This window comes from Haliotis rufescens, unplaced genomic scaffold, assembly GCF_023055435.1.
Source record: "Haliotis rufescens isolate VD_foot unplaced genomic scaffold, xgHalRufe1.0.p SCAF_14, whole genome shotgun sequence".
In the NCBI taxonomy this organism is placed as follows: Eukaryota; Metazoa; Mollusca; class Gastropoda; order Lepetellida; family Haliotidae; genus Haliotis; species Haliotis rufescens.
In genome coordinates, this window is record NW_025963824.1 from 7,195,255 (window position 1) to 7,223,246 (window position 27,992).

The 27,992-nt window shown below is 42.8% G+C and overlaps 3 protein-coding genes across 3 annotated transcripts; all 3 read left to right on the top strand.

Moving 5' to 3' along the window:
• The first annotated feature begins 2,283 nt into the window (after positions 1 to 2,283).
• LOC124112885 (sodium- and chloride-dependent neutral and basic amino acid transporter B(0+)-like) lies at positions 2,284 to 8,622 on the top strand. Its single transcript, XM_048395590.1, has 4 exons — positions 2,284 to 2,482; positions 3,139 to 3,270; positions 5,521 to 5,694; positions 8,459 to 8,622. Exons 1-4 carry the CDS (start codon positions 2,284 to 2,286, stop codon positions 8,593 to 8,595), a joined length of 642 nt encoding a protein of 213 aa, XP_048251547.1. The 3' UTR covers positions 8,596 to 8,622.
• A 283-nt stretch (positions 8,623 to 8,905) lies between these two features.
• LOC125379311 (sodium- and chloride-dependent GABA transporter 3-like) lies at positions 8,906 to 11,450 on the top strand. Its single transcript, XM_048395591.1, has 2 exons — positions 8,906 to 9,073; positions 11,283 to 11,450. Exons 1-2 carry the CDS (start codon positions 8,906 to 8,908, stop codon positions 11,448 to 11,450), a joined length of 336 nt encoding a protein of 111 aa, XP_048251548.1.
• Positions 11,451 to 14,881: 3,431 nt separating this feature from the next.
• Positions 14,882 to 27,033, top strand: LOC124112886 (sodium- and chloride-dependent glycine transporter 1-like). The gene is made up of 6 exons (XM_046473057.2): positions 14,882 to 15,016; positions 15,868 to 15,996; positions 16,165 to 16,264; positions 18,407 to 18,507; positions 19,879 to 20,046; positions 26,771 to 27,033. Exons 1-6 carry the CDS (start codon positions 14,882 to 14,884, stop codon positions 26,912 to 26,914), a joined length of 777 nt encoding a protein of 258 aa, XP_046329013.2. The 3' UTR covers positions 26,915 to 27,033.
• Positions 27,034 to 27,992: the final 959 nt, after the last annotated feature.

Sequence of the window (27,992 nt, forward strand, 5' to 3'; positions counted from 1 at the left end):
GATCGGGTGGTCTGGCTCGCTGACTTGGTTGATGCATGTCATCTATCCCAATTTCGTGGATCGATGCTCATGATATCAATCACTGGATTGTCTGGTCCAGACTCGATTATTTACAGACCGCCGTCATATGGCTGGAATATTGCTGAGTACGGCGTTAAACAACAAACCAACCAACTTAAATGTGTAATCCCATGTACATTTTTATAACATTGATTGCAGGGTGACATTAAAAAGTCTTAATAATCAGTTCATGTATCTACCAGCAATCAGCAACATCGTTGAACATCGCTCTACCCCGGATCTTCACGGGTCTCTTGAGACGAGATTTTTCCATGTTGACACATCCCTATATCGTGTTTACATTTACATCGTATTTATCTTTCATCAAAACAACAGCATATGATTGCCTTTAGCTGTTAGCTGTCATAGGAATATAGCAAGTAAATAAATGCGACAAAACAGTTTATTATTCAACGAACCATTTGCTTACATGTTTTCCTATTTGTATGGTGATTTCTCATCTACAGGATAATGATTTTTGTTTTTAAGTATTTGGTTTACATTATGAAATCCTATACATTGAGTTTATGTTAATATTCAAGTCTGAAACTGAATGCACAAGCTTGTCCACGGTAAAGAGGAAGGACACCATCCGTCAAAGTGTTTGGAAAGCTAGGAGAGAGACCAAAATAAGTGAGTATTAATCTCCCAAGAATGTAACCATTTTGTTTAGAATTGCGTTCAAATGTAACAAATGCTAAATTTGGGATAACACTTAGTAAAATACAGAATCTTGTACTTTTTGGATGGAGTCCCATCTGGGATTCGAACCCACACTGCCAGAGTGAGGCACCTAATCACCAGCACACAAATTCAGTGATCTAGGCTTCCAGCCACCGAGGCTTCCACAACAATGGAAGTGCGACAACTGGTAGTCTGGATCACGTACTTTGTGTACCCCTCTGACAAGTGTAAATTGGCACGGCTCCTGTGGCCAAAAGCTATGAACGCACACAGTGCCATTTAGAAAGAGGTCAAATGAAACAAATGTAATATTTGGGATAACACTTTCTTAGTACAGTACAGATGCTGGTACTTTTCGAGTCCCACCCAGGATTCGAATCCACGCTGCCAAGGTGAGGCACCTAACACTGTGAGGTCTTACTTGTGTTCATAACTCTCTTAATGGCATTGTGTATTCATGTGTGTTCGACCTGTGAAGATTCTGGGGTAGAACAGGTCTTCGGCAACCCATGCTTGCCGTAAAAGGAGACTATGCTTGTCGTAAAAGGCGACTTACGGGATCGGGTGGTCAAGCTCGCTGACTTGGTTGATGCTCATGATATTAATCACTGGATTGTCTGGTCCAGACTCGATTATTTACAGACCGCCTTCATATAGCTTGAATATTGCTGAGTGCGGCGTTAAACAACAAACCAACCAATCATGTGTGTTCAAAGTGATATCTGAACTTTAGAAACCGCCCATTAACGGTTAGAATTCCAGGGTGCAGCACTAAATGTATGTGTTAAGCTCATTTCTGTTGCCACCTGTGTACGCCTGATGCACGTTGAAGAACAGTTACTGTATGTCCTGTTCGCCTGAATACTATCAGGGTCTGGCATCACTGGCAATAAGAACACACACACACTCGACTATCAAACAAAACAGATTCCATTGGGCCTAAAAGGCAAAATAGCGGTAAAAATTATATGAATGCATGACTGGAAATCAGTGATCACACCAGGGTTTCGTATCCTACCCTCAGCACCCTCCACTCAATTTGCATTTACAAATTCTGGTGTAGTTGTGACAACTTTGTTTGTTGTTTAACGCCGCACTCAGCAATATTCCAGCTGTATGAAGGCAATGTGTAAACAAAAATCAAATCTCGACCACACAATCCAGTGATTGACATCATGAGCATCGATCTGCGCAGCTGGGATACGATGACATGCATCAACCAAGTCAGCGAGTCTGACCACCCGATCCCGTTTGTCGCCTCTTACGACAAGCATAGTCGCCTTTTAGGGCAAGCATGGGTTATTGAAGACCTATTCTACCCCGGATCCTCACGGGTCGATCACACCTGAAAAGAAGCAAACACGTGCGCACGGCAAGAGAACATTTAATAGTTTAAGTGGGATGCTGAAGACCTATTCTACCCCGGGTCGGTGTCCATTTGAGGGTTATAACCGTTTAAAGCACAGTAGAGTACATGCTGGGTAGGTAATGCCTCGTTCTCTGTTGATATCTGGCTTGTTTCTTTGTCGTTTTGAAGAGATGCACAACGAAGAAGAATTTGGTGAAATTGAATGCGTCCCCGTCTCCGATGTGCTCCCAAACAACGATAATGACAATGAAAGGAAGGACAGAGGGAAGTGGAGTTCGCAAATGGATTACCTGTTGTCTGTGATTGGTTATTCTGTTAGCCTCACAAACGTGCTCCGCTTTCCTTATATGTGCAGTCAAAACGGCGGAGGTAATTGCTGTTCATTCAAAATTTTCATAAAACTCTCAAGAGCAATATTCCAGCTTCATGACGGCGGTCTGTAAATAATCGAGTCTGGACCAGACAATCCAGTGATTGATATCATGAGCATCGATCCACGCAATTGGGATCAACGACATGCATCGACCAAGTCAGCGAGCCTGACCACCCGATCCCGTTAGTCGCCTCTTACGACAAGCATGGTCGCCTTTTAAAAAGGGCAAGCTGGGGTTGCTGAAGACCTATTCTACCCCGGATCTTCACGGGTCGCAATAGTGAAACAATATAGCATTTGTCACCCACAACTTGCTTCAAAAGGAGATATCGCTTGGGTGAGGTCTAGAGATATTTCCTCGGAGATATTTGATATCTGAAAAGACCCTCGGGTGAGATTCTCTCTTTATGAGTTATTCCTAACTATACTTAAATAAAACATCCATGTGTATACATGCTCTAAGGACCAACCATTTCATATTTTGGGGCGGACTGTCTGGGATTTTATTGAAAAGATTACATTCGAGCACGGTGTTTTGGGGTTATATTAAAATAGTTAGGCTCCAAGTTTTAATAACGAATACATATCTGGTTTTGTAAACTACCATTAAAACCTTCCAGAACATTATTGGAAACTTGTCTTTTCCATCTAGGTGCTTTCCTCATTCCATTCATCGTGTGCCTGGTGTTGTGTGGCCTGCCTCTGTTCTTCCTGGAAGTCGCCATTGGTCAGTTCTGTGGGAAGAGTGCAGTCCACGTTTGGGTTGTCTGCCCACTAATGAAAGGTAGGCTTCTTAGACCTGTGACCCATGAAGATCCGGGTTTAATCATCTTCTCGAGGCAAGAAACTTAACTGACTTTCAGGCATGTGAAATCTCCGTGGAAACGCGGAAAATCGCGTTTTTTAAAAGAGTAGTCCTCGGATAAAATCATCTTCCGCGTAAAAATATATTCATAGATTAAAAAAAAGAAATACACTCCGAAAAATATGATCGAAAACCGGACAACCTTCGCGAATTGTCCTGTTTTCGATCAGAGCTTTCTGCAGCATAGGTTTTCGGACATCATACGTTTTCTATCACGAACACTTGCACTTTAATGTGGGGTGTGGCGTCACACATAAATTGTAAATACTCAGTCAGATGATGGCTTGTTTTTAAGATAAAGTCGTCTTTTAGCCTGTAAGTGAATGAGATGTGTTACTGTTTTTCATGTGAGTAGCGAGAAAACTATGAATGTTTCTTCAGCGTCCAAAAACCCATAACATGGGGATATATGTTGTATTAATGTCTTATGTTTGCAATGGAGTTTTGTTTTTTTCAAGGTAAGTAAGGTAAGGTAAGTAAGTACAAGGTAAGATGTTTTCAATATACTTCAACATGGGGAAAGGGTCAGACATTTGCACACTTGTGACAGTTGTCCTTGTGTCTGGGGGATGGAGGATTTTAGTTTATGGCAGTATTGCTCCCAGACCTTGAGGGTAGCCAGGTGCGCGGAAGCTATGCCCGATTTTTTAAAAGTATTGATTTAACTTCGAAATCTTGCTGCATCTGCCATCTTCTTTATCTGACTTAGTGACTTTTGCCATTGACTTTTCTTGGTGTGAATGTTGTCCAAACTGCATGAAATTGCTTAAAATGCCCCCAGACCCCCCTAGACTTTTCCTCTTTTTTTTCGGGAAAACCTGCCCACATCCCTGGACTTTAAAAGTCTAGTTTCAACCCTTGCCGAACAAGGCTGGAATTCCTGGGCTCGATCATAGCGCCACCAGGGGTGTTACGAGTTATGTCCCTTCTAAGCCTCTCCTATGACCAATCAGATTCCACTTCTCGTATCACTTGCAATTGTTTCAGACACAATGGCGGCGCCCTGTCAAGACGATCTGATCGATAATCAACATCTATATTGTGGTATAGAGAATCTCACCCGAGTGTCTTTTGATATCAAATATATCAACACGAGTTGATAAAAGTGGAAAAATAACGAGTGTTGATATATTTGATATCAAAAGTCACGCTGGTGAGATTTTGTTTATCATCCAACATCATTCTTCCAACTTTTTCAATTTGTAGACAGATATCAGCAGCGTCTTCAGTGTAAAAAGTACTGCTAATAGCTTCAGTAGCAGAGCCGTTAGTGATGTCATTTGATTGTGACGTCATGTAACCAGTGACGTCACAATGGTCTGCAAAGCATTGTGATGTAATTTCATTGCAGCAATATCTACAGTGTAGATATCGCTTGATCTCATTCAAGCGATATCTCCTGTGGGAGCCAGTTTTGGATGATAAAAAACGGGTCTTACATCGCGAAGTGCATCAAATCACGCGAGCACCTTGATTAAAAACATGAAAAGATTTGGAAAATATCTGTTGACAACGAGTTAGCGGTGCACATGCATTGCAAATCCTGCAATCGACCGAAATCTGCACGACATTTTACGAACCGGATTTCGATTTCGTTGCGCGATTATGATTGGACTATGCATAGACTCGTTAGTCCAGTCAAAATGTAACTCTATAATAGCAGCCTAGTTCGGCAAGGGTGGAAACTGGACTTTCATAGTCAGTTAATTCCCTTGCCTAGGGAAGATGGGTTAAATCAGAGGCGACAAACGAAATCGTGTGCTCAGGCTCGCAGACTTGTTTTTTTCTGGTCCATGCTCGATTATTTCCAGACGGACGTCATTATAGCTGGAATATTGCTCAACAAACGAACAATTTTAGACCTTTGTGGTTCCATATTGACCTTGTGGTCTCGTTATATATATATGGTTCATGCATGTCATCGGTCCCAATTGCGTAGATCGATGATATTAATCACTGGATTGTCTGGTCCAAACTCGGTTATTTACAGATCGCCGTCATATAGCTGGAATATTGCTGAGTGCGGCGTTAAACAACAAACCAACCAACAACTTTATCCACCAGGTGTTGGAATTGGCATGTTGACTATCTCTGGTATTCCCTGTGTTCTGCGCCTTGACTCTCTACAACGCAGTTTGGAATCCTTGTTTACTTTACTTTATCCACTAGGTCTTGGAATTGGCATGATGACTATCTCTGGTATCGGCGTGGCAGTATACACTGTGTTCTGTGCCTGGACTCTCTACTACGCTGTCTTCTCCTGTAGAACAATCCTACCCTGGACAGACTGCACACGCTCCTGGAACTCTGAACAGTGTTTCCAAAGTATAAAATCTCTAAAAGGTAAGCACAGGTTGGGCTTAGTGCAGATGCCATTCAGTCAGCAAGAAATTATTATGAGGGCACTCGCCCGTCGTCTTAAGCACGCAATGCGCCCCGTATAGAGTGAGTGAGTGAGTTGGGTTTAACGCCGCTTTGAACAGTATTCCAGTTATATCACGGCGTGTCAGCCTAATGTTGGAGGAAAGCCCGAAGTGATGCAGGCCTCAGACGTTTACCACTTCGGTGAAACCAACGAGCACGGGTATGGTGCTGACAAACCTAGAAACATAATCGGGGTGAACCGGGATTCGAACCCACAATCATAGGTTTCTGGCGTGCCTTAGGGACGCAACTCTGCACAGCCAATCGCGGCGCCTTAGACGACTTGGCCACCCGTGCCACCCGTGACCCCTGTGTCCCTTATAGAGGTCGGTCCGCTTGAATGCTAGTTTTGGCCTAATTCTGGCCCTTGGTATGTCAGCATACATGTGCATTTCTTTTCACTAAAGTCATATAGGCTTTCTCCGCACGCCTTTTTACACAGAAATACTGGTGAAAATTTGCATTTGCGCAGGTGGATAATTGAGTGATGCGGCGTATTGTTCTGCGTCACGTCTAGACAGTGAAGACTAAAAAAGGTCTTTACATCACATGCAAAAACAGAAGCATCCTCAGCCTCAGCATTTCCTGAACCCCCCCCCCCCCCCCCCCCCCCCCCACACACACACACCACCACCTAAAACCAACAAAAAAAACCCAAAAAAAACATAAAAACTTTCTCACCAGAAACATGTTTCATGAACCATTTTGACTTTACCACATCTGATTGGTTTGTTGTTTAACGCCGCACTCAGCAATATTCCAGCTATATGACGGTAGTCTGTAAATAATCGAATCCAGTGATTATTATCATGAGCATCGATCCAAGCAATTGGGATCGATGACATTCATCAACCAAGTCAGCGAGCCTGACCACCCGATCCCGTTAGTCGCCTTTTACGACAAGCATAGTCGCCTTTTACGGCAAGCAAGGGTTGCTGAAGACCTATTCTACCTTGTGGCATGCCCAAATAAGTACAGTTTTGAAACACAATGTCCTGGCATCTTGCTACTTTAATAGACAAATTTAATAGACAATTTTTTAGCACTTCCGGTTGATAAAATCATTTCCGGTTAAATGACCTTAACCTTCAGCCTCAGCAAGGAACTGCCTGCTTGAGATCATGAATATAAAATTATGGCAAATTCCAATCGTAAATACTCAATATATTGTCAGAATACAAGATGCTTGGGACCTCTACTGCCAATCACATGCGAGAACAGTACTTGTTACAAAGTCTCCATTCCTTACCAATGATGTTTCTAAAATGAAACTTGTCCGTGACGATCCGGAGTAGAATAGGTCTTCAGCAACCCATGTTGGCCGTATAAGTCGTTAAACAACAAACAAAAATCACACATTTAAATAAAATTATTTACAAGTCATTTCATATATGAATTACCATTGACAACCATGATACAAGACATGTATTGGTTTAACTGTTGAGGGTCAGTCTTAATGCTTAGACTTCTCATGAATAAACCGAAACTTCATGCAGTTTGAACCATGTATCAATAGTCGGACCTCAAGACACTGTGACCTTTCACGGAGGTCATCAACGCGATCGAGACTCCGCCAAAATACTGAGTGCTGCTTGCAATATTGTGGCTTGAACATATTATACATTTACACCATAAATAAACTTATTATGCCTCAAAGTGAGATTGACCAATCAGAGAGCAGATCTACTGACCCCAGACCAGCCCGTATACCGTTAGTAAAAATCCAAGATGGTTGATACCGACCTAATATGAGACCGTATACCGTCAGTAACAGCCATCTTGGATTTTCCAACACCCACCTCACATGTTTCACATGGATATTCTGGTATCGATATTCGTTATGTGACACTGTTTTGTGTTTTACTATCATTAGTTATGATGTGCAAGGACATTAATATGTTTTTAGATCACGTTCGTGACGTTATTGATAAAGATTATAGTTAAAATTTTCAACAAGGTTTGGCCTCTAAGGTTTGAAGAGTTGTCTCCCTTTGACCCTTCACGTCAACGTAGGGTTGAAAGTGTCAAGTGTTCATTTTGACATGACACGTGCGATATGGACACCGCAGAGTGTAAACTTTTCGGCATAATCAATTCGTTATGGTGTCTTTAGTTGTCGTATACGGTGTCACGCCTCGCCCAATAAGTTTCAGCTAACCTAATATGACACCGTATACGGAAACTAAGACATCATAGCTAGTAATGTCATCAAAGGACATTATGATAACTAACATCACAAATTTACGTTTGAACCAAGTGGTAGGATATATACCAACATAATTTTCGGGCTTTATACATCGCCAGGAAAAATAGTAAGTTAACCAAACCGTCATTTCCCGGTCCCAGTGATGTTACAATTTCATGCAATTTGTTTGTTTCTTGTTTAACGCCGCACTCAGCATATTCCAGCTATATGACGGCGGTCTGTAAATAATAGAGTCTGGACCAGACAATCCAATGATTGACACCCCTTTTGCAGTCATCATTGCTCATGATTTGTTAATTTCAAATATCAAAAGATAAAAAGTTTTGTTTTTGTTTGATTTGTTTGTTTGTCATTTAAACGCCACAATCAGCATTATACCATCTATATGACGGCGGGCAGTAAATAATCGAGTATGGACCAGACATCAATCGGCTTTGAAAGGTATGGGCATAACGAATACCAACTGTTCATATGCAGCCATCACCTCTACAGTGTTGAAGGGTAGCGAGATTAATTCCACGCTGGTACCAATCAACCGGACCAGAGGTTTTGCTTTCCGAGGGTGGGAGAATTCAACACAAGCTCACACGGCAGCTGAAGAGTTCTGGCAGTAGGTACATTTTGATTGCCGATTATAGGTTTGTTTATTTGTTGTTTAACGCCGCACTCAACAATATTCCAGCTATATGACGGCGGTCTATAAATAATCGAGTCTGGACCAGACAATCCAGTGATTTACATCATAAACATCGCAACTGGGATCGATGACATGCATCAACCAAGCCAGCGATCCTGACCACCCGATCCCGTTAGTCGCCTCTTACGACAAGCATAGTCGCCTTTTACGATAAGCATGGGTTGCTGAAGACCTATTCTACCCCGGATCTTCACGGGTCTTAATTTGATAGTAGATATTGATGAAAAATGCGGAATCTACCTGGGGTGATTTCTGTGTTTAGACACAAGGTCCTCGGTATCACCCCAGGCCTGGAACACCTGGGCAGCATCAAGTGGGAGCTGCTACTGTGTCTCTTGGCCTCATGGGTTCTCATTTTTGGATGCGTTTTTAAAGGTGTCAGGACTGTCGGAAAGGTGAGACAATTGTTGACATAAACATGAGATGTTTTCAATCTTAAAACAGATAAGTAATTTATATTAAAGAAAGTGTGAACTGTCATTTCAGTTTGATCGAAAATGATGAGATGTTTTCAATCTTAGGATATACTCAACCGCAAAAGAAACGTCACCATGGATAGATATATGAGAAACCTTATTTGTCCAAGCACTGTAAACATACTTTGAGACATATTAAAAAGATGAAACTTGGCCAAACTGATCATCAAGGGTGAAATTAAAGTGTCACATGTTCCTAAAGTGGAAGACAACACTTGTCGCTGAGAAAATGGCATCACAAGTCAGTATTTCGTGTCTCCGCAATTTGCATTGATGACATGGAATGGATGAGGCGGTTGATGAAGGCCACAGGCACTTGAGCCCACGCTTTGAGGACCGCCTGACGCAGTTCAGCTGCAGTTGTCGGCCTTGGTTAGACGTCATTTAGCCTTCTTTGAATCTCGTCTCACAGGTGCTCAATTGGGATTTAAATCGGGACTGAGGGCAGGCCACTGCATGGTTCTGACGCCATTCTGCTGGAGGAGGTCTCTTGTTGCTCTCGCAGTGTGGGCACGGGCGTTATCATGCATAAACTCGTGGTTGCGGCGACGTGCCAAATGAGGTATGGCGTGTGGTCTCAAGACTTGATCAATGTACCGAGCTGCTGTGACACAATTGCCACACCCTGGACCGATGTTCTGGAAGACCACAGGGTCGACCCTCTGTGCAAGACCGATTCCACCCCAAACCATGATGCTCGGACCACCCCACGAGTCTCAACAACACAAGCATCCGAATAACGTTTCCCACGGCGTCGCCAGATCCCCGGCCATTTGCTGTTGAGATACAGTAACGGGTCACGTGTTAGAAGAGGACTCTTCTCCACTGCTGATGGCGCCAATACTGGTGCTGTGTTGCCCACTGAAGACAGCCCCGGCGATGAAGTGGTGTCAGAATGGGTCCTCGGCGTTGCCTGTGACAGTAGGGGTGTCTGCTCGTCAATCTTGACGCACGGTGTCCGCGCCAATGTGTCGCTGGTGTATCCCCATGGTCTGTCGAGCAGTTTCCACAGCAGTAACAAAGCGATCTTATCAAACTCTCGCTCAATCTGACGATCCTGTCAGGTGGTGACCCTTGGTCTTCCACTACGTGGTCGGTCATCTGTAGTGTTGGTGGTCTGGTACCGTTGCTGCAGCCTGCATATGGTCCTTACGTGGACTTGAAATGCATTGGCTACTTGCCGGGCGGTTTGTCCAGCATGCAATCGTCAAAGGGCTTGGTGTCGCTGATTTCTTGTCAACCTTGGCATGTGGTAGCAATTCAATACCGAATGAATGTTGAATGACGAAATGGGGGAACGCGTGTACAATTCAATTTGCACGGAACTCAGTGCATCGGGTTACCATGGCCGTTGCCGTGTTGCGTTTGGCGATCGGCTTTATTGTCATCTGCTTTGTTTTTTTATGATCAAATTTCCTTTTTCGGACAAAGTGATGTTAAATTGTAGAAACTTTGACAAATATTACCCAGATATTTAAATGACAACTTTTAATGCAATGTTACTTTGGTGACGTTTCTTTAACGGTTCAGTATATAATTATTATTAGAATAAAAATAGAAAGTGTGAACTCTCTTTTCAATTTGATCGAAAATGATGCTTTTAGTCAGAATCAAACATTACATGCTCCCATACTTATCAAAATGGATCAGACCGCCTCCGTGGTCTTGTGGTAAAGCGTCCGCCCGGAGAGCGGAAGGTCCGGGGTTCGATCCCCGGCCGCGTCAGACCAAAAGACGTTAAAAGATGGTACTTGTTGTTACCCTGTCTGGCGCTCGGCATTAAGGGCCTAAAACAAGGACTGGTCGGCTCGGAGTCAGTATACTGTGTCTGAGTGGGGTATTCATGTTAAACTACGGCACGGTATCTCATAGGGCTAGCACTATAAATCGGCATCAGTCGGGACTAGTACAAGCAGCCACACACACACGTGCATGCACGTCGCTATATAAGTGCAATAATCTTGGACGCTACGTTAAACCCCATTTCATCTCACCTCACCAAAATGGATCGTCGGAACAAGCTCACTGTATATCAGAAAGGTGATTGTTCAGGAACCACATGTGTGGCTCACGTGTGTTCACAAATCAAGACACAAAAATAATTCTGGTAAACATCATCTTTTTGCAGGTTGTATACGTGACAGCAACACTGCCGTATATTTTCCTTTTCATCCTGCTTATCCGTGGCTTGACGTTACCAGGGGGACCCAGCGGTGCTCTCTTCTACCTAACCCCCGACTTCAGCAAATTACAGGACATACAGGTACATTATGATAAGTTCTTGATGCTGTTTTGACGGCTTGAAAAGCCGAAGGAAATGTCATAAAACACAATTAAAACCCTGAATACACCAAAGGACATAGTCATGTCATTTCAATGGGACATGCTAGCAATCATTGACGTACAGTTGGTTTGGTTTGTGTGTTGTTTAACGCCGCACTCAGCAGTCTTCCAGCTATATGACGGCGGTCTGTAAATAATCGAGTCTGGACCAGACATTCCAGTGATTGACATCATTATCATCGATCCACGCAATTGGGATCGATGACATGCATCAACCAAGTCAGCGAGCCTGACCACCCGATCCGGTTAGTCTCCTTTTACGAAAAGCAAAGTCGCCTTTAACGGCAAACATGGGTTGCTGAAGACCTATTCTACCCCGGATCTTCACGGGCAAGGTAACAGATTGATGTACATGAATTATAAAACTACTTAGTATTGTTGAGATTACCCTATGGGAGAAACAAATGTTATATTTGGGATAACACTTTCTTAGTAAAGTACAGATTCTCGTACCTTTTTAGTTGAGTCCCGCCCGGGATTCGAACCCACACTGCCAGAGTGAGGCACCTAGTTTGTGTGCTGGCGATTTTCCCATGTGCGCGGGCACCTCATCCTCATCATGAAAGGAAATGTTCTGTATCATACATTATAAATAAGTATATGAATAACTAATTGCTTGTTTTAAAAATTGAAGTGACGCTTTTATGAACAGAGATTTTGAAGGTTCTCCCCAGGAGGTTAAATTATCGTAAACTGATTTCCCCCGTGTGACATGTAATTCCTATCACCAAGCAGTGTTTTTAAGCCAACTCATTGATGAGTATTATTTTAATATTGGCTAGCATTGTGCACAACCATCAGTGGCTAAAGTGATGACGTAAATCCTGCTAGGGTATCATGCAGGAAGCAGAGGTACTGTAAGTCCCCATGATCCCCAATGAGGTGGCCTAGCTTTGGTTAACCAGTGTTTTAAGTCAACTTATTGCTGATCATTTAGGAGATAAATCTACTGTGTTTTGAAATTTGATGTAGTCCCACTGTAGAGTTAGATACCTCTTATTGTAATTTGGAGCCGAGCGATTTAGCACAACATTCATCTTGATGGTACGACCTTTGGCTAATCCACTCAATCAGTCACAAGTTGTCACTCTACGAAACGTAATATCAAAATATTTTTATTTCACATTAATGTTTTCTCAATCCTTTTCAATTATTAATGTACGCACATGCATTAGAAACAAAGTAGGGGCGGTCGGGTAGCCTAGTGGTCAAAGCGTTCGCTCGTCATGCCGAAGACCTGGTTTCGATTCCCGACATGGGTACAATGTGTGAAGCCCATTTCTGGTGTCCCCCGCCGTGATATTGCTGGGATATTGCTAAAAGCGGCGTAAAACCATACTCACTTACTAGAAACAAAAGTATTCACAAATGTAAGCAATGGTCAATCAAAGGGGCTCAATGCGGGCATCGTTCCTGTCGGGCGGTGTACATTGAACACAATAGCCCGTCATCACTGTAACTGTTAACAAAAGCGTTAACAAATATCAAACAATAAATAATGTCAAAAATGGTCCTACCTCTGCAAGAATAGATTGGAACATTGTTGCATTACACACAACTTACATTACGAAATTGTATTATGAGATCATGACCAGATTGAGGGGTAGAGTAGGTCTTCAGCAACCCATGCTTCCCGTAAAAAGTGACTATGCTTGTCGTAAAAGGCGGCTAACGGGATCGGGTGGTCAGGCTCGCTGACTTGGTTGATTCATGTCATTGATCCCAATTGCGACCCGTGAAGATCCGGGGTAGAATAGGTCTTCAGCAACCGATGCTTAGCGTAAAAGGTGACTATACTTGTCGTAAAAGGCGACTAACGGGATCAGGTGGTCAGACTCGCTGACTTGGTTGATTCATGTCATTGATCCCAGTTGCGACCCGTGAAGATTCCGGGGTAGAATAGGTCTTCAGCAACCCATGCTTGCCGTAAAAAGTGACTATGCTTGTCGTAAAAGGCGAATAACGGGATCGGGTGGTCAGGCTCGCTGACTTGGTTGATTCATGTCATTGATCCCAGTTGCGACCCGTGAAGATTCCGGGGTAGAATAGGTCTTCAGCAACCCATGCTTAGCGTAAAAGGCGACCAACGGGATCGGTTGGTCAGGCTCGCTGACTTGGTTGATGCATGTCATTGACCCCAATGTGAAGCAAAATGGTTTTATTTCGATCCAGGTATGGCTTGGAGCCTGTGCTCAGGTGTTCTTCTCTCTTGGCCCAGGATGGGGAGGCGTCATTACACTCGCTAGCTACAACACCTTTCATGCTGATTGCCTCAGGTAAAATGTGTCCTGTGTTGACAGACACATCCTTTAGCTTCAAGTCTTATGTATTTTGTTTGCTGATAACTAAATGTTGGTTGGTTGATCTGTTGTTTAACGTCGCACTCAGCAATATTCCAACTATATGACGGCGGTCTGTAAATAATCGAGTCTGGACCAGACAATCTAGTGATTGATACAGTGAGCATCGATCAACGCAATTTGGATCGATGACATGCTTCAACCAAGTCAGCGAGGCTGACCACCCGATCCCGTTAGCCGCCTCTTACGACAAGCACAGACGCCTTTTACGGCAAGCATGGGTTGCTGAAGACTTATTCTACCCCGGATCTTCATCAATGCAGACTCAATATATATACAACAGAAATATAGAATGATTAAGATGAAACCATCGATGCTTGATTGAAGGGCTTCAAACAGTATTAACTTTGGCGTACTGCCAGTACTTTAGTTCCTATGGCTATCACATATTGACATTTTTGGAAAGGAATGCAGTCATCTGTACGTTCGTTTGTGGAGGAACCAGTTTGTTTGCCGGATTGGTTGTCTTCTCTGTTCTTGGATTCATAGCCCATGAAGCAGGCGTGCCAATCACAGCGGTTGCGGCTTCAGGTAATTGTGACTAACACATACTGTATTCGACGTAACAAGCGCCCAGGGCGCTCTCAAAATTAGAAATAGGAGGCTCTTATTAAAATATTATTTTGGTGAAAAAAAACAGAGTTGAAAGATAAATTTCGTGGTTAATGCTGACAGCCTGAAATGTTTATATACGACATATATATTTTTCCAGAATTTAATTACCCATAATCCAGGATGCATATAACTCACAAGTGCATATTATACGCGAATGAATAAATATTTTGTAAATTGATAAATCGGAAGGGGTGCTGATTATATTAAGAAATATCGCCGTGGGCGCTTATTAGAGCGGGGCGCTTATTACGTCGAATACGGTAATCAAGTTATCAATATCACACAACCAAATTGGTAATGTCATTGAGAGGGGATTACGCCTTTTGGGATAAACAAATTGAGATTTTTTTCTATTATTGATGGACACTGTCTATAAATGCTTCTTTTAATTCATCTTCCAATGCAAACCATGACATCAATATTTGTTCCAGGCCCTGGGTTAGGATTTGTTGTCTACCCAGAAGCCTTGGCACAATTTCCTGTCCCTCAACTATGGAGTTTTCTCTTCTTTCTTATGCTCATGTTGTTGGTATTGGATACACTGGTGAGTAAAGAGACATATCTCTGACATCAATAATTAAATTCTCAAGTATCCAGTGTTTTACATCTCAGTATTATTTTAATAAATAACGAGGGCCCATTTGCTAGCATCGTTTTGAATCCGATTCGAATGACAATGCTAAAGTCCAAGCAAATCATGGGCGAGAGAACTGCAGTTAGTTTGTTTGTTTGTGTGTTGTTTAACGCCGCACTCAGCAATATTCCAGCTTTATGACGGCGGTCTGTAAATAATCGAGTCTGGACCACAGAATCCAGTGATTGACATCATGAGCATCGATCCACGCAATTGGGATAGATGACATGTATCAACCAAGTCAGCGTGCCTGACCACCCGATCCCGTTAATCGCCTCTTACGACAAGCATAGTCGCCTTTTACGAACTGCAGTAAGAAACGGCATGAAATGATATGTGGATGTTGAGATCACCTCCCCATCTAATTACATCAAGATAGGGGGCACGCGTGGCCCAGTCGTCTAAGGCGCCGCGATTCGGCCTATTATTGAGGGTTCGAATCCCGGTTCGCCCCGATTATGTTTCTAGGTTTGTCAGCACCATACCCGTGCTCGTGCGTTTCACCGAAGTGGTAAACGTCTGAGACCTGCATCACTTGGGGCTTTCCTCCCACATTAAGCTGACACGCCGCGATTTAACTGGAATACTGTTAAAAGCGGCGTTAAACCAAACTCACTCACTCACATCATGATAGATACACAGATGCGTTTTTAATTATTATGAAATAGATTGATGGTATCTTTAATTGAATGTGTTTGGCCCTTGTCCTTTATTGACTTGCACAAAATGCAACTAAAGTGATTTTTTTTTTACTTTTGTAGTTTTCAATGGTTGAAACTGCTTTATCTGTCATCCTGGATGAGTATCCCTTCCTGATGAAATGGAGAAGCTCTATTGCTCTTGGTTACTGCATCGTCTCCTTTCTGATGGGAATTATATTCACCACTGAGGTCTGCATTGAACAGTTGTTTATTTCTTTACAAGAATATGATTTATTGCGTGGATGAATTAATATTGTAGATCGTTCTATGAAATATATGAACAAATTAACGACAATTTAATATCGCTTCTATACTGCCTTGACAATTTTGGTTGATTTCTTCCGAATGTCGTTTCAGGGTGGGATGTATCTGTTTCAACTGACCGACTGGTATATTGCCTCCATATTCCTCATCTTTGCTGGATTTCTGGAATGCATCGTACTTGGGTGGATATATGGTATAGCTATTATTCCTATCAGTATTAGTAGAATCGTCATCGTTGTTGAACTACAACAATAATAATAATGATAATGATGATGATGATAAAAGTGTCATATCATATTGGCCCAGACTAAGTTTTTTTCAAGAAGAGGCTACCTGAACGACCACTGCATCGAGTTTGCGTGCAGTGTGTTGAGAATGTCAGCTTTTCAAGACTCTTTGATCAGAAATTTTATTTTTTTAAACTTTTTATTCCTTAACATATTTGTATTTCAAATCAAAACGACGCAACATTCCTTATGTATAGGATAAAATACGCCTCCGAGGTTTTGGTTGAAAATGTAAAACCGATCCCTTTGGCTTTTCGTTTGCTCGCGTTTTTACATTTTCAACCAAAACCTCGGAAGCGTGTTTTATCCAATTTATGAACCGTCTGAATCTAAGAAATACCAGAAAAAATCGACATACCTTATCGTGAAACAATACGCCAAACGCGTGCGAGAGAAAAAACACACGTTCAGCATGCACTAACTGGAGTCACGGCATGATACATTAAACAACTTTTCATCACCTGCTTCGGTAGCTCAGCCGGAAAACAGTCGTTTACAAAACTTAACACGATATGTGAGGTTGCAGGTTCGATTCTCGACCTGCAAATTTCATGTGAAAAAATTTCAACCAGTCATCTTAAAGAATTGTGTTCACAACCAAGAGGCAAGTTTATGAAACGTTAACTGTAAAACCAAGGTATCACAATTGAAATGTAAAACCTCAAAGCAGGTTTAGAATAGACCCATTTCAAAACCAAGGTTTGGAAGAGAACCGATTGAAACTTGGGTTTGGAAGATGAGCTGGTAACTAAGTTTACCCGGGGTAGTCAGAAACCCAATGCAGTATATGCTTGCCATAAAAGGCGACTATGCTTGTCGTAAAAGGCGACTAACGGGATCGGGTGGTCAGGTTCGCTGACTTGGTTGATGCATGTCATCGATCCCAATTGGGTGGATCGATGCTCATGATGTCAATCACTGGATTGTCTGGTCCAGACTCGATTATTTACAAACCGCCGTCATATAGCTGGAATATTGCTGAGTGCGGCGTTAACAAAAAACCCAACCAACCAACCAATACAGGGTAATACAGTGATATAATTTATATATTTTGCAATCAGCTACATAACTCGACCATGATCAGCGAAATGCACACTGAAATAAGAAATTTTGAAGGTCTTTTTCAAAGACTCATTTTATTCTTGTTTTTTTAAAGGAAATTGAATTAATTCATAAATTTTGATTGCTATATTTTGTAAATAAATGAATAACTTTTATCATTGGTAGTATGAATCAATAACTGAGATTATTAGTGGATGTATCCTCGAAGGGGGTTGAAGTAGTATAAAATTATTGTCCCCCTGAGAGGGTATGTAAGACCACGTCTTTCAAAGTATGTTTATTTCTGCCACGTTTTTAATCGTAGTATATATGTTCCTTTAATTTGGGCTAAATTTGTCAATAATCGCCAACAGCTGAGGGGATGATGTAAGTCCGGCTGGGGTCCATGCAGGTAGCAAAAGTACTTCAAGTCCCCATGGACCCTAGCATGGTGATCTACCTTCAGCTGCTGGTGATCTATAGCCTGTTTTTATTGTAGTGTTTCATATAGTGGTATCTTTTTTATAGTTGTATGCTCGTTTAAAATATTAATCTGTGACATTCTAGTAATTTTACTATCCATCGATGACAGGTTTTTATTTAGTTCAGATACATGTAGAAATAATGTATAATTTCTCGTCACGATATGGGGCGGTCGGGTAGCCTAGTGGTTAAAGCGTTCGCTCGTCACGCCGAAGACCCGGGTTCGATTCCCGACATGGGTACAATGTGTGAAGCCCATTTCTGGTGTCCCTCGCCGTGATATTGCTGGAATATTGCTAAAAGCGGCGTAAAACCATACTCACTCACACTCGTCAAAATTGAAAAATTACGGATGTGACGTAAAGCGTAGACTCACACACTCACTCACTCTCATTTCGTTTGGCATGTTTATACTTTTCTTTATCGCAGCGATCTTACAATGTTTTTCACATACACATTTTGTTATATCAATGATATATTTACAAATGATTATTTCTTTCATGATGTGCTTGTATTTGTATCAGGAGTGAATCGTCTCAGCGCAGACATCGAGCTGATGATAGGTAGACCAGTCCCGTGGTTCTTCAGACTCACATGGCGTTATGTCACACCCACTCTCCTTCTGGTGAGTCTCAGCATGGCCAGAGTGAGTTAGTGGGTTGGGTTTTACGCCGCTTTTAGCAGTATTCCAGTTATATCACGGCGTGTCAGCTTAATGTGGGAGGAAAGCCCGAAGTGATGCAGGTCTCAGACGTTTACCACTTCGGTGAAACCCACGAGCACGGGTATAGTGCTGACAAACCTTGAAACATAATCGGGGCGAACCGGGATTCGAACCCACAATCATAGGTTTCTGGCGTGCCCAAGGGACGCAACTCTTCACAGCGAATCAATTAGACGACTGGGCCACCCGTGCCCCCCAGCATGACCAGAAGTGTATTCGGAATTGTTAAACTCATACATTTGCAATCCACGCAAGCCTGTCCACCTGATCCCATTGGTTGCCCCCTACGACAACCACCCACCCACTCCCAAACAGCACCCAATGCATTCACCCACTAACAATAACCCTTGGGACTCCAGGTGCACTAGGTCCCCAGCAACCTATACTGGTTGTAGACCCGTGAAGATCCGGGGTGGAATAGGTCTTCAGCAACCCACCCCTGCCGTAAAAGGCGACAATGCTTGTCGTAAGAGGCGACTAACGGGATCGGGTGGTCAGGCTCGCTGACTTGGTTGATGCATGTCATCGTGTTCCAATTGTGTGGATCGATGCTCATGATGTCAATTACTGGATTGACTGTTCCAGACTCGATTGTTTACATACCGCCGTCATATTGCTGTGTGCGGCTTTAAACAACAAATAAACAAACAAACATCCCACAATAGTCCCGCGTCTGTTGTTTCAAAGACCGAGTGTGTGTTGTTTCAAAGATCGAGTGGGTGTTGTTTCAAAGGCAGAGTGTGTGTTGTTTCAAAGATCGAGTGGGTGTTGTTTCAAAGACCAAGTGTGTGTTGTTTCAAAGATCGAGTGTGTGTTGTTTCAAAGGCAGAGTGTGTGTTGTTTCAAAGATCGAGTGTGTGTTGTTTCAAAGATCGAGTGTGTGTTGTTTCAAAGATCGAGTGTGTGTTGTTTCAAAGGCAGAGTGTGTGTTGTTTCAAAGACCGAGTGTGTGCTGTTCAAAGACCGAGTTTTTTTTTGTTTTTCACAACCGAGTGTGTGTTGTTTCAAAGACCCAGTGTGAGTTGTTTCAAAGACCCAGTGTGTTTTGTTTCAAAGACCGAGTCTTTCCGATACCGATGTATTTCACACATTGTACGCGTGGAAATCAGAATGTGGGAAATCGCACCGGAATGACGAGCGAACATTTTAACCACTTTTCTACCTCACCGCTCCTAAAACCGAAGAAATCATAAGTTAATACTTGGCATGCCTATATCTTATTTGATAAATGTTAATAAAGTCTATGATAAATATATTACTTGGATGTTTCAGATTGTTTTCATTTCCACTCTGACCAAATACGTGCCCCCGACGTATGGCACCTATGTCTATCCTGACTATGCTGCTTCTATCGGCTGGACACTAGCCGTCATACCCTGCATCCCATTTGTTGTTATGATGTTCGTGGCCATTTACAGAGAGAACGGCGCCATATTGCAGGTTTGTTTGTTTGTTTGTTTGTTGTTTAACGCCGCTCTCGGCAATATTCCAGCTATACGAAGACGGTCTGTAAAAAAAATCGAGTCTGTACCAGACAATGCAGTGATTTGCATCCTAAGCATCGATCTACTCAATTGAATGTTGTTTGTAAGTTTTTTTTGTTTAACGCCACATTAAGCAGTGTCATTTATTCATATTTCGGATCTGTGCCGTTTTCAGGGAATACATTTGGTTGGTTGGTTTGTTCTTTAACGCCGCACTCAGCAATAGTCCAGCTATATGACGGCGGTCTGTATGAATAATCGAGTCTGGACCAGACAATCCGGTGAGTGATATAATGAGCATCGATCCACGCAATTGGGATCGATTACATGCATCAACCAAGTCAGCGAGCCTGACCACCCGATCCCGTTAGTCGCCTTTTACGACAAGCATAGTCGCCTTTTACGGCAAGCATGGGTTGCTGAAGATCTATTCTTCTCCGGATCTTCACGGGTCCCAGAAAATGGCATATCCATTTGAAGTGCAATGGCTGTAGTGCTTAGAAAGCATCACAGAGCATTGTTGTTTCGGAATGTTCATCAAGTTCAGTAGTAATAATAGTTATTAGTTGTCATATTTGTCAAGGACATTAGAAGTACAGTGCCTTGATAATGGCGATAATTGTTTGCTCGTCGTAAGAGGCGACTAACGGGATCGGGTGGTCAGGCTCGCTGACTTGGTTGATGCATGTCATCGATCCCAATTGCATGGATCGATGCTCATGATATCACTCACTGGATTGTCTGGTCCAGACTCGATTATTTACAGACCGCCGTCATATAGCTGGAATATTGCTGAGTGCGGCGGTAAACAACAAACCAACCAACCAACCAACATCAAACAATAGTTATCATTGTGAATAATTCTAAGAATACCACCTCTATCACATCAGTGCCATAAATTCCTGTTTATGCTGAGAACCACACTATAAATTTTTATAAATTTTCAACAGACGTCCACTACACTGCCAACATATCCATAGTTGTGAGGGAAACCCTATCCCTTGCCAGAGGCGCCACTGCGCATGCGCAAGGCGGGAATCTAGTCACTTCTTTCAACCCATACTCTCATCAACTAGATGCAGATATTTGGGGAGGTGGGAGGGATTAATTCCTGATGTGATAGAGGTGGTATTCTTAGAATTATTCACAATGATAACTATTGTTTGATAATTCTTGTGAATACCTCACCTCTATCACATCAGTGCCAGTATACACCAGAGGGACCGGCGGGTTCTGGTATCTAGCATCCCATAGATATTTGGCTAGTGAAGTGGTAAAACCAAGGATTATATGCCAAAAGGGGTCTTAAACGGATGTGTCTAATAGTCTACTTACAAGACTTAGACGTATAGAATTTTCAAGGCGTCATGTGAAGGGTATATGTATATTCCCTTGTGATACTTAGACTTTTTAGTGACGTCGTTTCCTGTGATGACGTCATCTGTGACGTCACTTCCGGTGATGACGTCATCTGTGCCGTCACTTCCGGTGTCACTATTCTCCCGTATCACATATGACGTGGTTTACCGTTATGCCCTTTTGGATAGTGATATTTAACGTATCTTAACGTTTCTCCGGTGTGATGACTCCTATGACGTCACTTCCGGTGGTAGTACATTAACCTTCCTATTATGTAGATTACCGTATATCACTTAATCCTTCGATCTCTGATTTCAGTGTTGACATTTGCCCTGTTTTACTAACTCAATAGCGCAGTCCAGTAGCAAAGTACAACTTACCCTGAGTTCCTGAGGTACTTCTGAAATCTTCACCCCCCCACCCCTCTTTTTTCCCTTTCCTGGAAGAGGGAGGGAACAGGTTACTTTACTTGGTAACTATCACCTGGGCGGCCACCAAAGGCCCCAGAGTGTATAGTCCATTTAGATCGGTCTGTATGTCTCGTAAGTAAAAGTTTGAAAAAGTGTTTTGGGACTTCCACTGGCAGCTGGCCACGATTTGTTCGATGGATGCAGTATTCCATGTGGCTAGGCTTGTTGCCAGTGCTCTGATTTCGTGGGGTCTGCAGCTACCCCAAATCGGAGTGGAGATTTGTGCCGTTTTATAGCTATCTGTGGTAACTGTTTTTAGCCATCCCGCTACAGTGCCCTTTGCGATGTCCTTTTCAGACGAGGGCTTGCAAGAGATAAATAGGCGTTTTCTCTGCTTTCTGTGGGGTTGAGTCGCTGTGATAAAATATCTCAAGGCTCTTATGGGGCAAAGCAATCTATCCGGGAAGTCCACACTTTTACTTAGAGCTGGTATTGTGTATTGCCGATGTCCGAGTTGGCCGAAGGTTGACGACTGGTTTTTGGCAATAAATTCAGGGACGGATCTGAACGACACTGCTTTCCATTCTTTGGTATGGGTTACAGTGGAGATATCAATAGCGTGTAGTTCTGACACGCGAGCCGCCGTAGCCATGGCTAAGAGAAAAGCAGTTTTCTTGGAGACTGATAGTAATGTCGCACTACCCATGGGTTCATACGGTGCTTTCATCAATGCCGACAATACTATAGATAGATCCCATTTAGAAAAAGTACGTGGTACTTTTATATCTTCCAGGTCAAAAGACTTCATAAGTCGATTTAGTACTGGATGGGTACCTATAGATAGGTCATCGTGTTGTAATACTGATGACAGGGCTGATCTATATCCTTCGATAGTGCCGTGTCGTAATTTCTTGTCGTTTCTGAGATGGGTCAAGAATTCGGCTACTATAGGTATCGTTATATCTCCATGTAACTGTTTCCCTCTTCTCCATTCGACGAACTTGTCCCATCTGTTATTATATAAGGCAGATGAGGCTGGTCTCCATGAGCTAGTCACTCTTCGTGCAGCTGATTTAGAGTAACCGGCGGCTTGCATCTTATGCGAGATAATTTCCAAGCGTGAAGATGGAGGTTATCGAGGCGGCCGTAAAATATGTCCGTCTTTGGTTGTCTCAATAGGTCGTGACGTACTGGGAGTTTCAGCGGTACTTCTAGCAGGAGTTGTAGAAGTCTCGGAAACCAAGCCCTTTTGGGCCAAGCCGGGGCTATGAGAATTATGACACAGTCCGTTTCCTCTATTTTCTTCAGTACTCTGTCTAGGAGAGCCCATGGGGGAATGCATAAGCAAACATTCCCTTCCATTCCATGGAGAGCGCATCGACTTGGAGTGCTAGTGGGTCTGGTACTGGGCTGACGTAGACTGGTAGTTTGTTGTTGAGACATGTGGCGAATAGATCTATGTTTGGAGTGTCCCATATCTGGGTTATCCACTTGAACACCTCGGGATGTAGTGACCATTCTGTGGGTACTATCTTGTTTTTCCGGGATAGGTAATCTGCTAGTATATTCAGCTTCCCCGGAATGTGTCTTACTTCGATCTTGCAACTCACTGAGTTCACCAAGGCATATAAACATGTAACCTCCTTCAGTAAAGGCTGAGACCTTGTGCCTCTGTAGGTTAAATCTTGGATAGATGTGAGCGGGCATAGGCGAGACATCCACCAGCGTCTCGACTTGACGGCCTGATCGATTGGGCTTTGTTATCATGTGCTCTACTCTTGCATATCTGTCCTCTGGGGGTGCTGCTATGCCCTTGTTGAGTAAAATCTTGCGCCTATGTAGGTGATGCCTGTGTGGGTACTAGCTCTGTTTTAGAGGGTGAACCAGGAAACCTAAGAGTGTTAGTAGTGAGGCACACTGTGTTTAAACTAATTGCGCTTGTCCTGATCGGCCAATAGGAAATCGTCTATATACGAGAAGCCTTATGAGCTTATATGGGCGCAAACCGATGATGGGATTGGTGATCCTGGTGAATAACCATGGGGCTAATGATATGCCGAATGGTAGTACCCTGAACTGGTATCTCTGACCGTTGACTGCAAAGCGTAGGTACCTGGAATACTGGGGAGTAGAACCCGTGAGTGGTCTCTGACTCTTTTAAGGTGCTGATAGCCCCTTGCTGAACTTGTGTAATCTTGGGTCGATGTCTGTGAGACCGGCTAGTTCGACTGGATTCGATGTGGTCGTATCTTTGATCTTCTGTAGTTCTAAATCGTTGTCCATTGGGCAAGTGATGTCGGTAGGGTCTGAAGGCATTTCTGGTGGTATCCCCTTCGGGGACTGCTTCTGCTTCCTCCTCTGCGAAGTGGGATGATCATCTTTAGCAGGAACTGTGCTTCTTGACGTTAGTCCGGTTGCTGATTGAAGGTCTTCCTGCATCTTCAGAATGTGTTCCAGTGAGCTGTTGATGAATCCGGTCTGCTGTAGTGTCATCTCCGTGGGGTGTCTAAGTGTAGGCCTACGTTCTGATTGTTCGGGGTATGACGTTAGTAGAAAAGTTCAACGATGCTCGGCTGCTGTGCGCAGGGGCAACTTGTGTAATCACTCTTATTAATGGCAGGCATACCCAGTCTAACATTAAGTGCCGAAAGTAGCATTTAATGAATATTCGATTCTTGATGACGTCATCAATATATGACGAACAGGGAAGGGTAAGGAATTCTAGAATCAACTGACCGGTACCTCCTACCCGTCACGTTCTAACAAGGTCATCTTGTATTTTGTCCTTGTATCTGTTTTAAAGGGCGGGATTAGATTTATAGAGTTCTGCAATGATATGTTAATGGCATAATTATTTGGTCTATAATTAACCTCCGTAGTAGAATCCCCACTGTATAAAAAAAACAGTATTAGCAATAGATCCGCACCCCCTACTCGGGCTGTGCTGAGACTGGGTCATATGGCTGAGGGTAGCGTAATCCCGGTCGTCTGATCTACGACTGGCCGTGCGGGAATCACGTGTTCTATAACTGTGATAGTGACGTAACATCTCCCTCGCTTCTCCGCCCGTGTAACTGGACTGTGTGGCAGTATGAGATGGCGCATGCTTAGGAATTCTATCCTGATTAGCACGAGTTTTGTCAGTTCGTCTATCTTATGGCTAGAGGGAGAATGGTGTGTATTTCTGAGCATACTACGATGCAATGTCCGTGATTCACGATCTGCCCTATGGTGTACGTGGTAGGGAGGTAATCTCTTTTTTGTTCTCCTGTGTCCTCATAATAATCAGATACAGCGTAGGCCTTGCATTGTTTGCTGTATGAGGAAGTACTGCCATATTCAGCCTTATATCTCACTTAATCTCGTGCTTATCAATCCCCGTTTGGTCATGCCGGGTTTGTGCAATCAATTCTTTTAGAGTTTAATTACAACATTGAGTTGGTTAATTTCTCCGAATCCCTTTAGTTAAAAACCTGTGAGGTACATCTGCTCCTCAACTTTATTGGGAGATCCTTAGGTCTCTTGAATCTCGTGATCGACCCCTGTTGGCCAAGCCCGGGTTGTGCGACAGATTCTTTTGGATATGAGATTTCCGGAGACATTGATTGCATGCGCTTTTATCAATCTGATCGACCCCTGTATGGTCAAGCCGGGTCATAGATTGCATGCGTGCGTCAATCATAACAGACATTGAATTTTGTTATTTTTTCCGTGAACTCATTTAAGTTAAAGGGGGAACGCGGCAGAGAGTGAAAATCGTTAGTTTCTGTCCAAACTCGACGATCGACCGTACCAGACGTTGCCGGATGCAAATTAGAGGCACTTTCTCTTTGACCGGCAAAATGCATCTGCTCCTCAACATTATTGGGAGAGTGGGATGAGCGACGGGGTCTCTTCTCATAAGGTGAGACGGCGCCCTCGCGCGACACTCGCGCTTTTACGCTTTATACATCATTACAGACATTGAATTCCGAACTCATTTAAGTTAAAGGGGGAACGCGGCAGAGGGTGAAAATCGTTAGTTTCTGTCCAAACTCGATGATCGACCGTACCAGACGTTGCCGGATGCAAGTTAGAGGCACTTTCTCTTTGACCGGTAAAATGCATCTGCTCCTCAACATTATTGGGAGAGTGGGATGAGCGACGGGGTCTCTTCTCCTCATAAGGTGAGACGGCGCCCTCGCGCGACACTCGCTTGTAACCCACGTGATTAATATGGCCACCAAGAGCTTAATCACTTGTTTTTACTTGATGCGCTAGTAATCTTTGTAATCAGGATTGTTGATACATGCCTTGTAGAGCTTGTCAATTTTCTCCTTTGACAGAGGCTCGCAATAGCTGCACCTTGACTTTTGTGTGCAGTTGCTAGAATGATAGACATCTGAGGTGAGGGTCACCAGGTATCTGGTGTTGCCCACAGCCTGAACAGACGGGTGTCTGTCCTTGAGATGAAGATCTCATCCCACAAAACGTTTCTAACTAATTACTTACTAGAACTTCCGATCTTCTTATACCCCCGTTCTCTGCTTGTAGACTGCTCACTGCTTGTAGCCTATGAAGCTTGAGAAGATCTAATGTGCTTTGTAAGTGTGGAACTCAATCACGTGTACGGATGTGCAACAAAATATTTTCCTTGTTGTCATCTGGACACACAGGAAAGAAGTGACTAGATTCCCGCCTTGCGCATGCGCAGTGGCGCCTCTGGCAAGGGATAGGGTTTCCCTCACAACTATGGATATGTTGGCAGTGTAGTGGACGTCTGTTGAAAATTTATAAAAATTTATAGTGTGGTTCTCAGCATAAACAGGAATTTATGGCACTGATGTGATAGAGGTGAGGTATTCACAAGAATTATTGATAATTAGAACTGATCAGAATATTTATATTTTTATTTATATTCATAATCCACAGAGAATCACCAAATCTCTGAGACCTGCTGGATCCTGGGAACCAGCCAACTCACCATACCGGGAGCTGTATCATGCTAGAAACAACACAACCACCACTGTCAGAGATGCTATTATTCCCTTGGTATCTTGTCAACAGCAATCTTGAAAAATATTGACCAAGGTAATTGAGTTGATCTTGCTTCAAATTGTGTTCATGTTGATGAAACTGATAATGAAATGAATATATTATTTGTAAATTAATTAAGTTTGTGATTGTAATATAACGATGGCCTGTTATTAACCATTAACATGTATAAAATATAAAAAAGATTTTTAAGTTTTACCTTTTTGAGTGAGTGAGTATGGTAATTTTACACCGCTTTTAGCAATATTCCAGCAATATCACGGCGGGGAACACCAGCAATGGGCTTCACACATGTACCCATGTGGGGAATCGAACCTCACTTTACTGAAATAACTATAGTAGAACAGATAATTTCCCATGAGCGTCAGGATAAATTGAGAAGATTAACAATCTTAGTATCTGTTGGATGTGACATATATATTCATGCTAAATAAATGGAAATGATCATCATTGAGCAGGAGTGGAAACCAAGTTTATTTTAATTCAAAAATACATTCCGGAGATTTCCAAAGTTTAAAAATGTGTAAACCAATTTTAGTAGGCATGAAACAATTTCATTGCGAAGAAACAATGAAGTTGTGAAGATTTAGTTATCGTATATGCATATTATAACGTACATCAAAGAAATGGCAAAACCATTTCTTAATCCAAGTATTACCATCGTGTTAACTTCACATATTTGTAAAAACATGGAAACCTTTATCAGCAACAGGCTCCAATTCCAAGTTTCAAAACAACCTGATTAGCCCAGAATCAGAAGAAATGATGCTGTCGCCGACCCTTAAAACTTCATGATCGACAAAAAATTTCCAAATACCATAAAGATATAAATTGCACACATTTCATTCTGGCCATCCTCAAAATCAACAAAACAAACTCAAAATCAAACACAACCAGTACTGAATGCAATCAAAAATTGGTCTCCCAACTGGACACATTCAAGACATTTTGAGCAAACTGAAAAGGTTCAATCTTTGGATTAATGTACACAGGTATCCATGGTGACCTTTATCCACTGACTGGCCTCACACGCTCTGTCTGTTGTCCTTCCTAGAGAGCTGGGCGTGTGGGAAACTCTACATCTCCTGATCTTCAACTT

Coding starts and splice junctions, on each gene's coding strand:
- LOC124112885 (XM_048395590.1), top strand. CDS start 2,284: ATGCACAACGAAGAAGAATTTGGTGAAATTGAATGCGTCCCCGTCTCC. Junction 2,483..3,138: donor GTGCAGTCAAAACGGCGGAG/GTAATTGCTGTT, acceptor TTTTCCATCTAG/GTGCTTTCCTCATTCCATTC. Junction 3,271..5,520: donor TGTCTGCCCACTAATGAAAG/GTAGGCTTCTTA, acceptor TTTATCCACTAG/GTCTTGGAATTGGCATGATG.
- LOC125379311 (XM_048395591.1), top strand. CDS start 8,906: ATGCGGAATCTACCTGGGGTGATTTCTGTGTTTAGACACAAGGTCCTC. Junction 9,074..11,282: donor GTGTCAGGACTGTCGGAAAG/GTGAGACAATTG, acceptor ATCTTTTTGCAG/GTTGTATACGTGACAGCAAC.
- LOC124112886 (XM_046473057.2), top strand. CDS start 14,882: ATGACATCAATATTTGTTCCAGGCCCTGGGTTAGGATTTGTTGTCTAC. Junction 15,017..15,867: donor TGTTGGTATTGGATACACTG/GTGAGTAAAGAG, acceptor TTACTTTTGTAG/TTTTCAATGGTTGAAACTGC. Junction 18,508..19,878: donor TCACACCCACTCTCCTTCTG/GTGAGTCTCAGC, acceptor TGGATGTTTCAG/ATTGTTTTCATTTCCACTCT.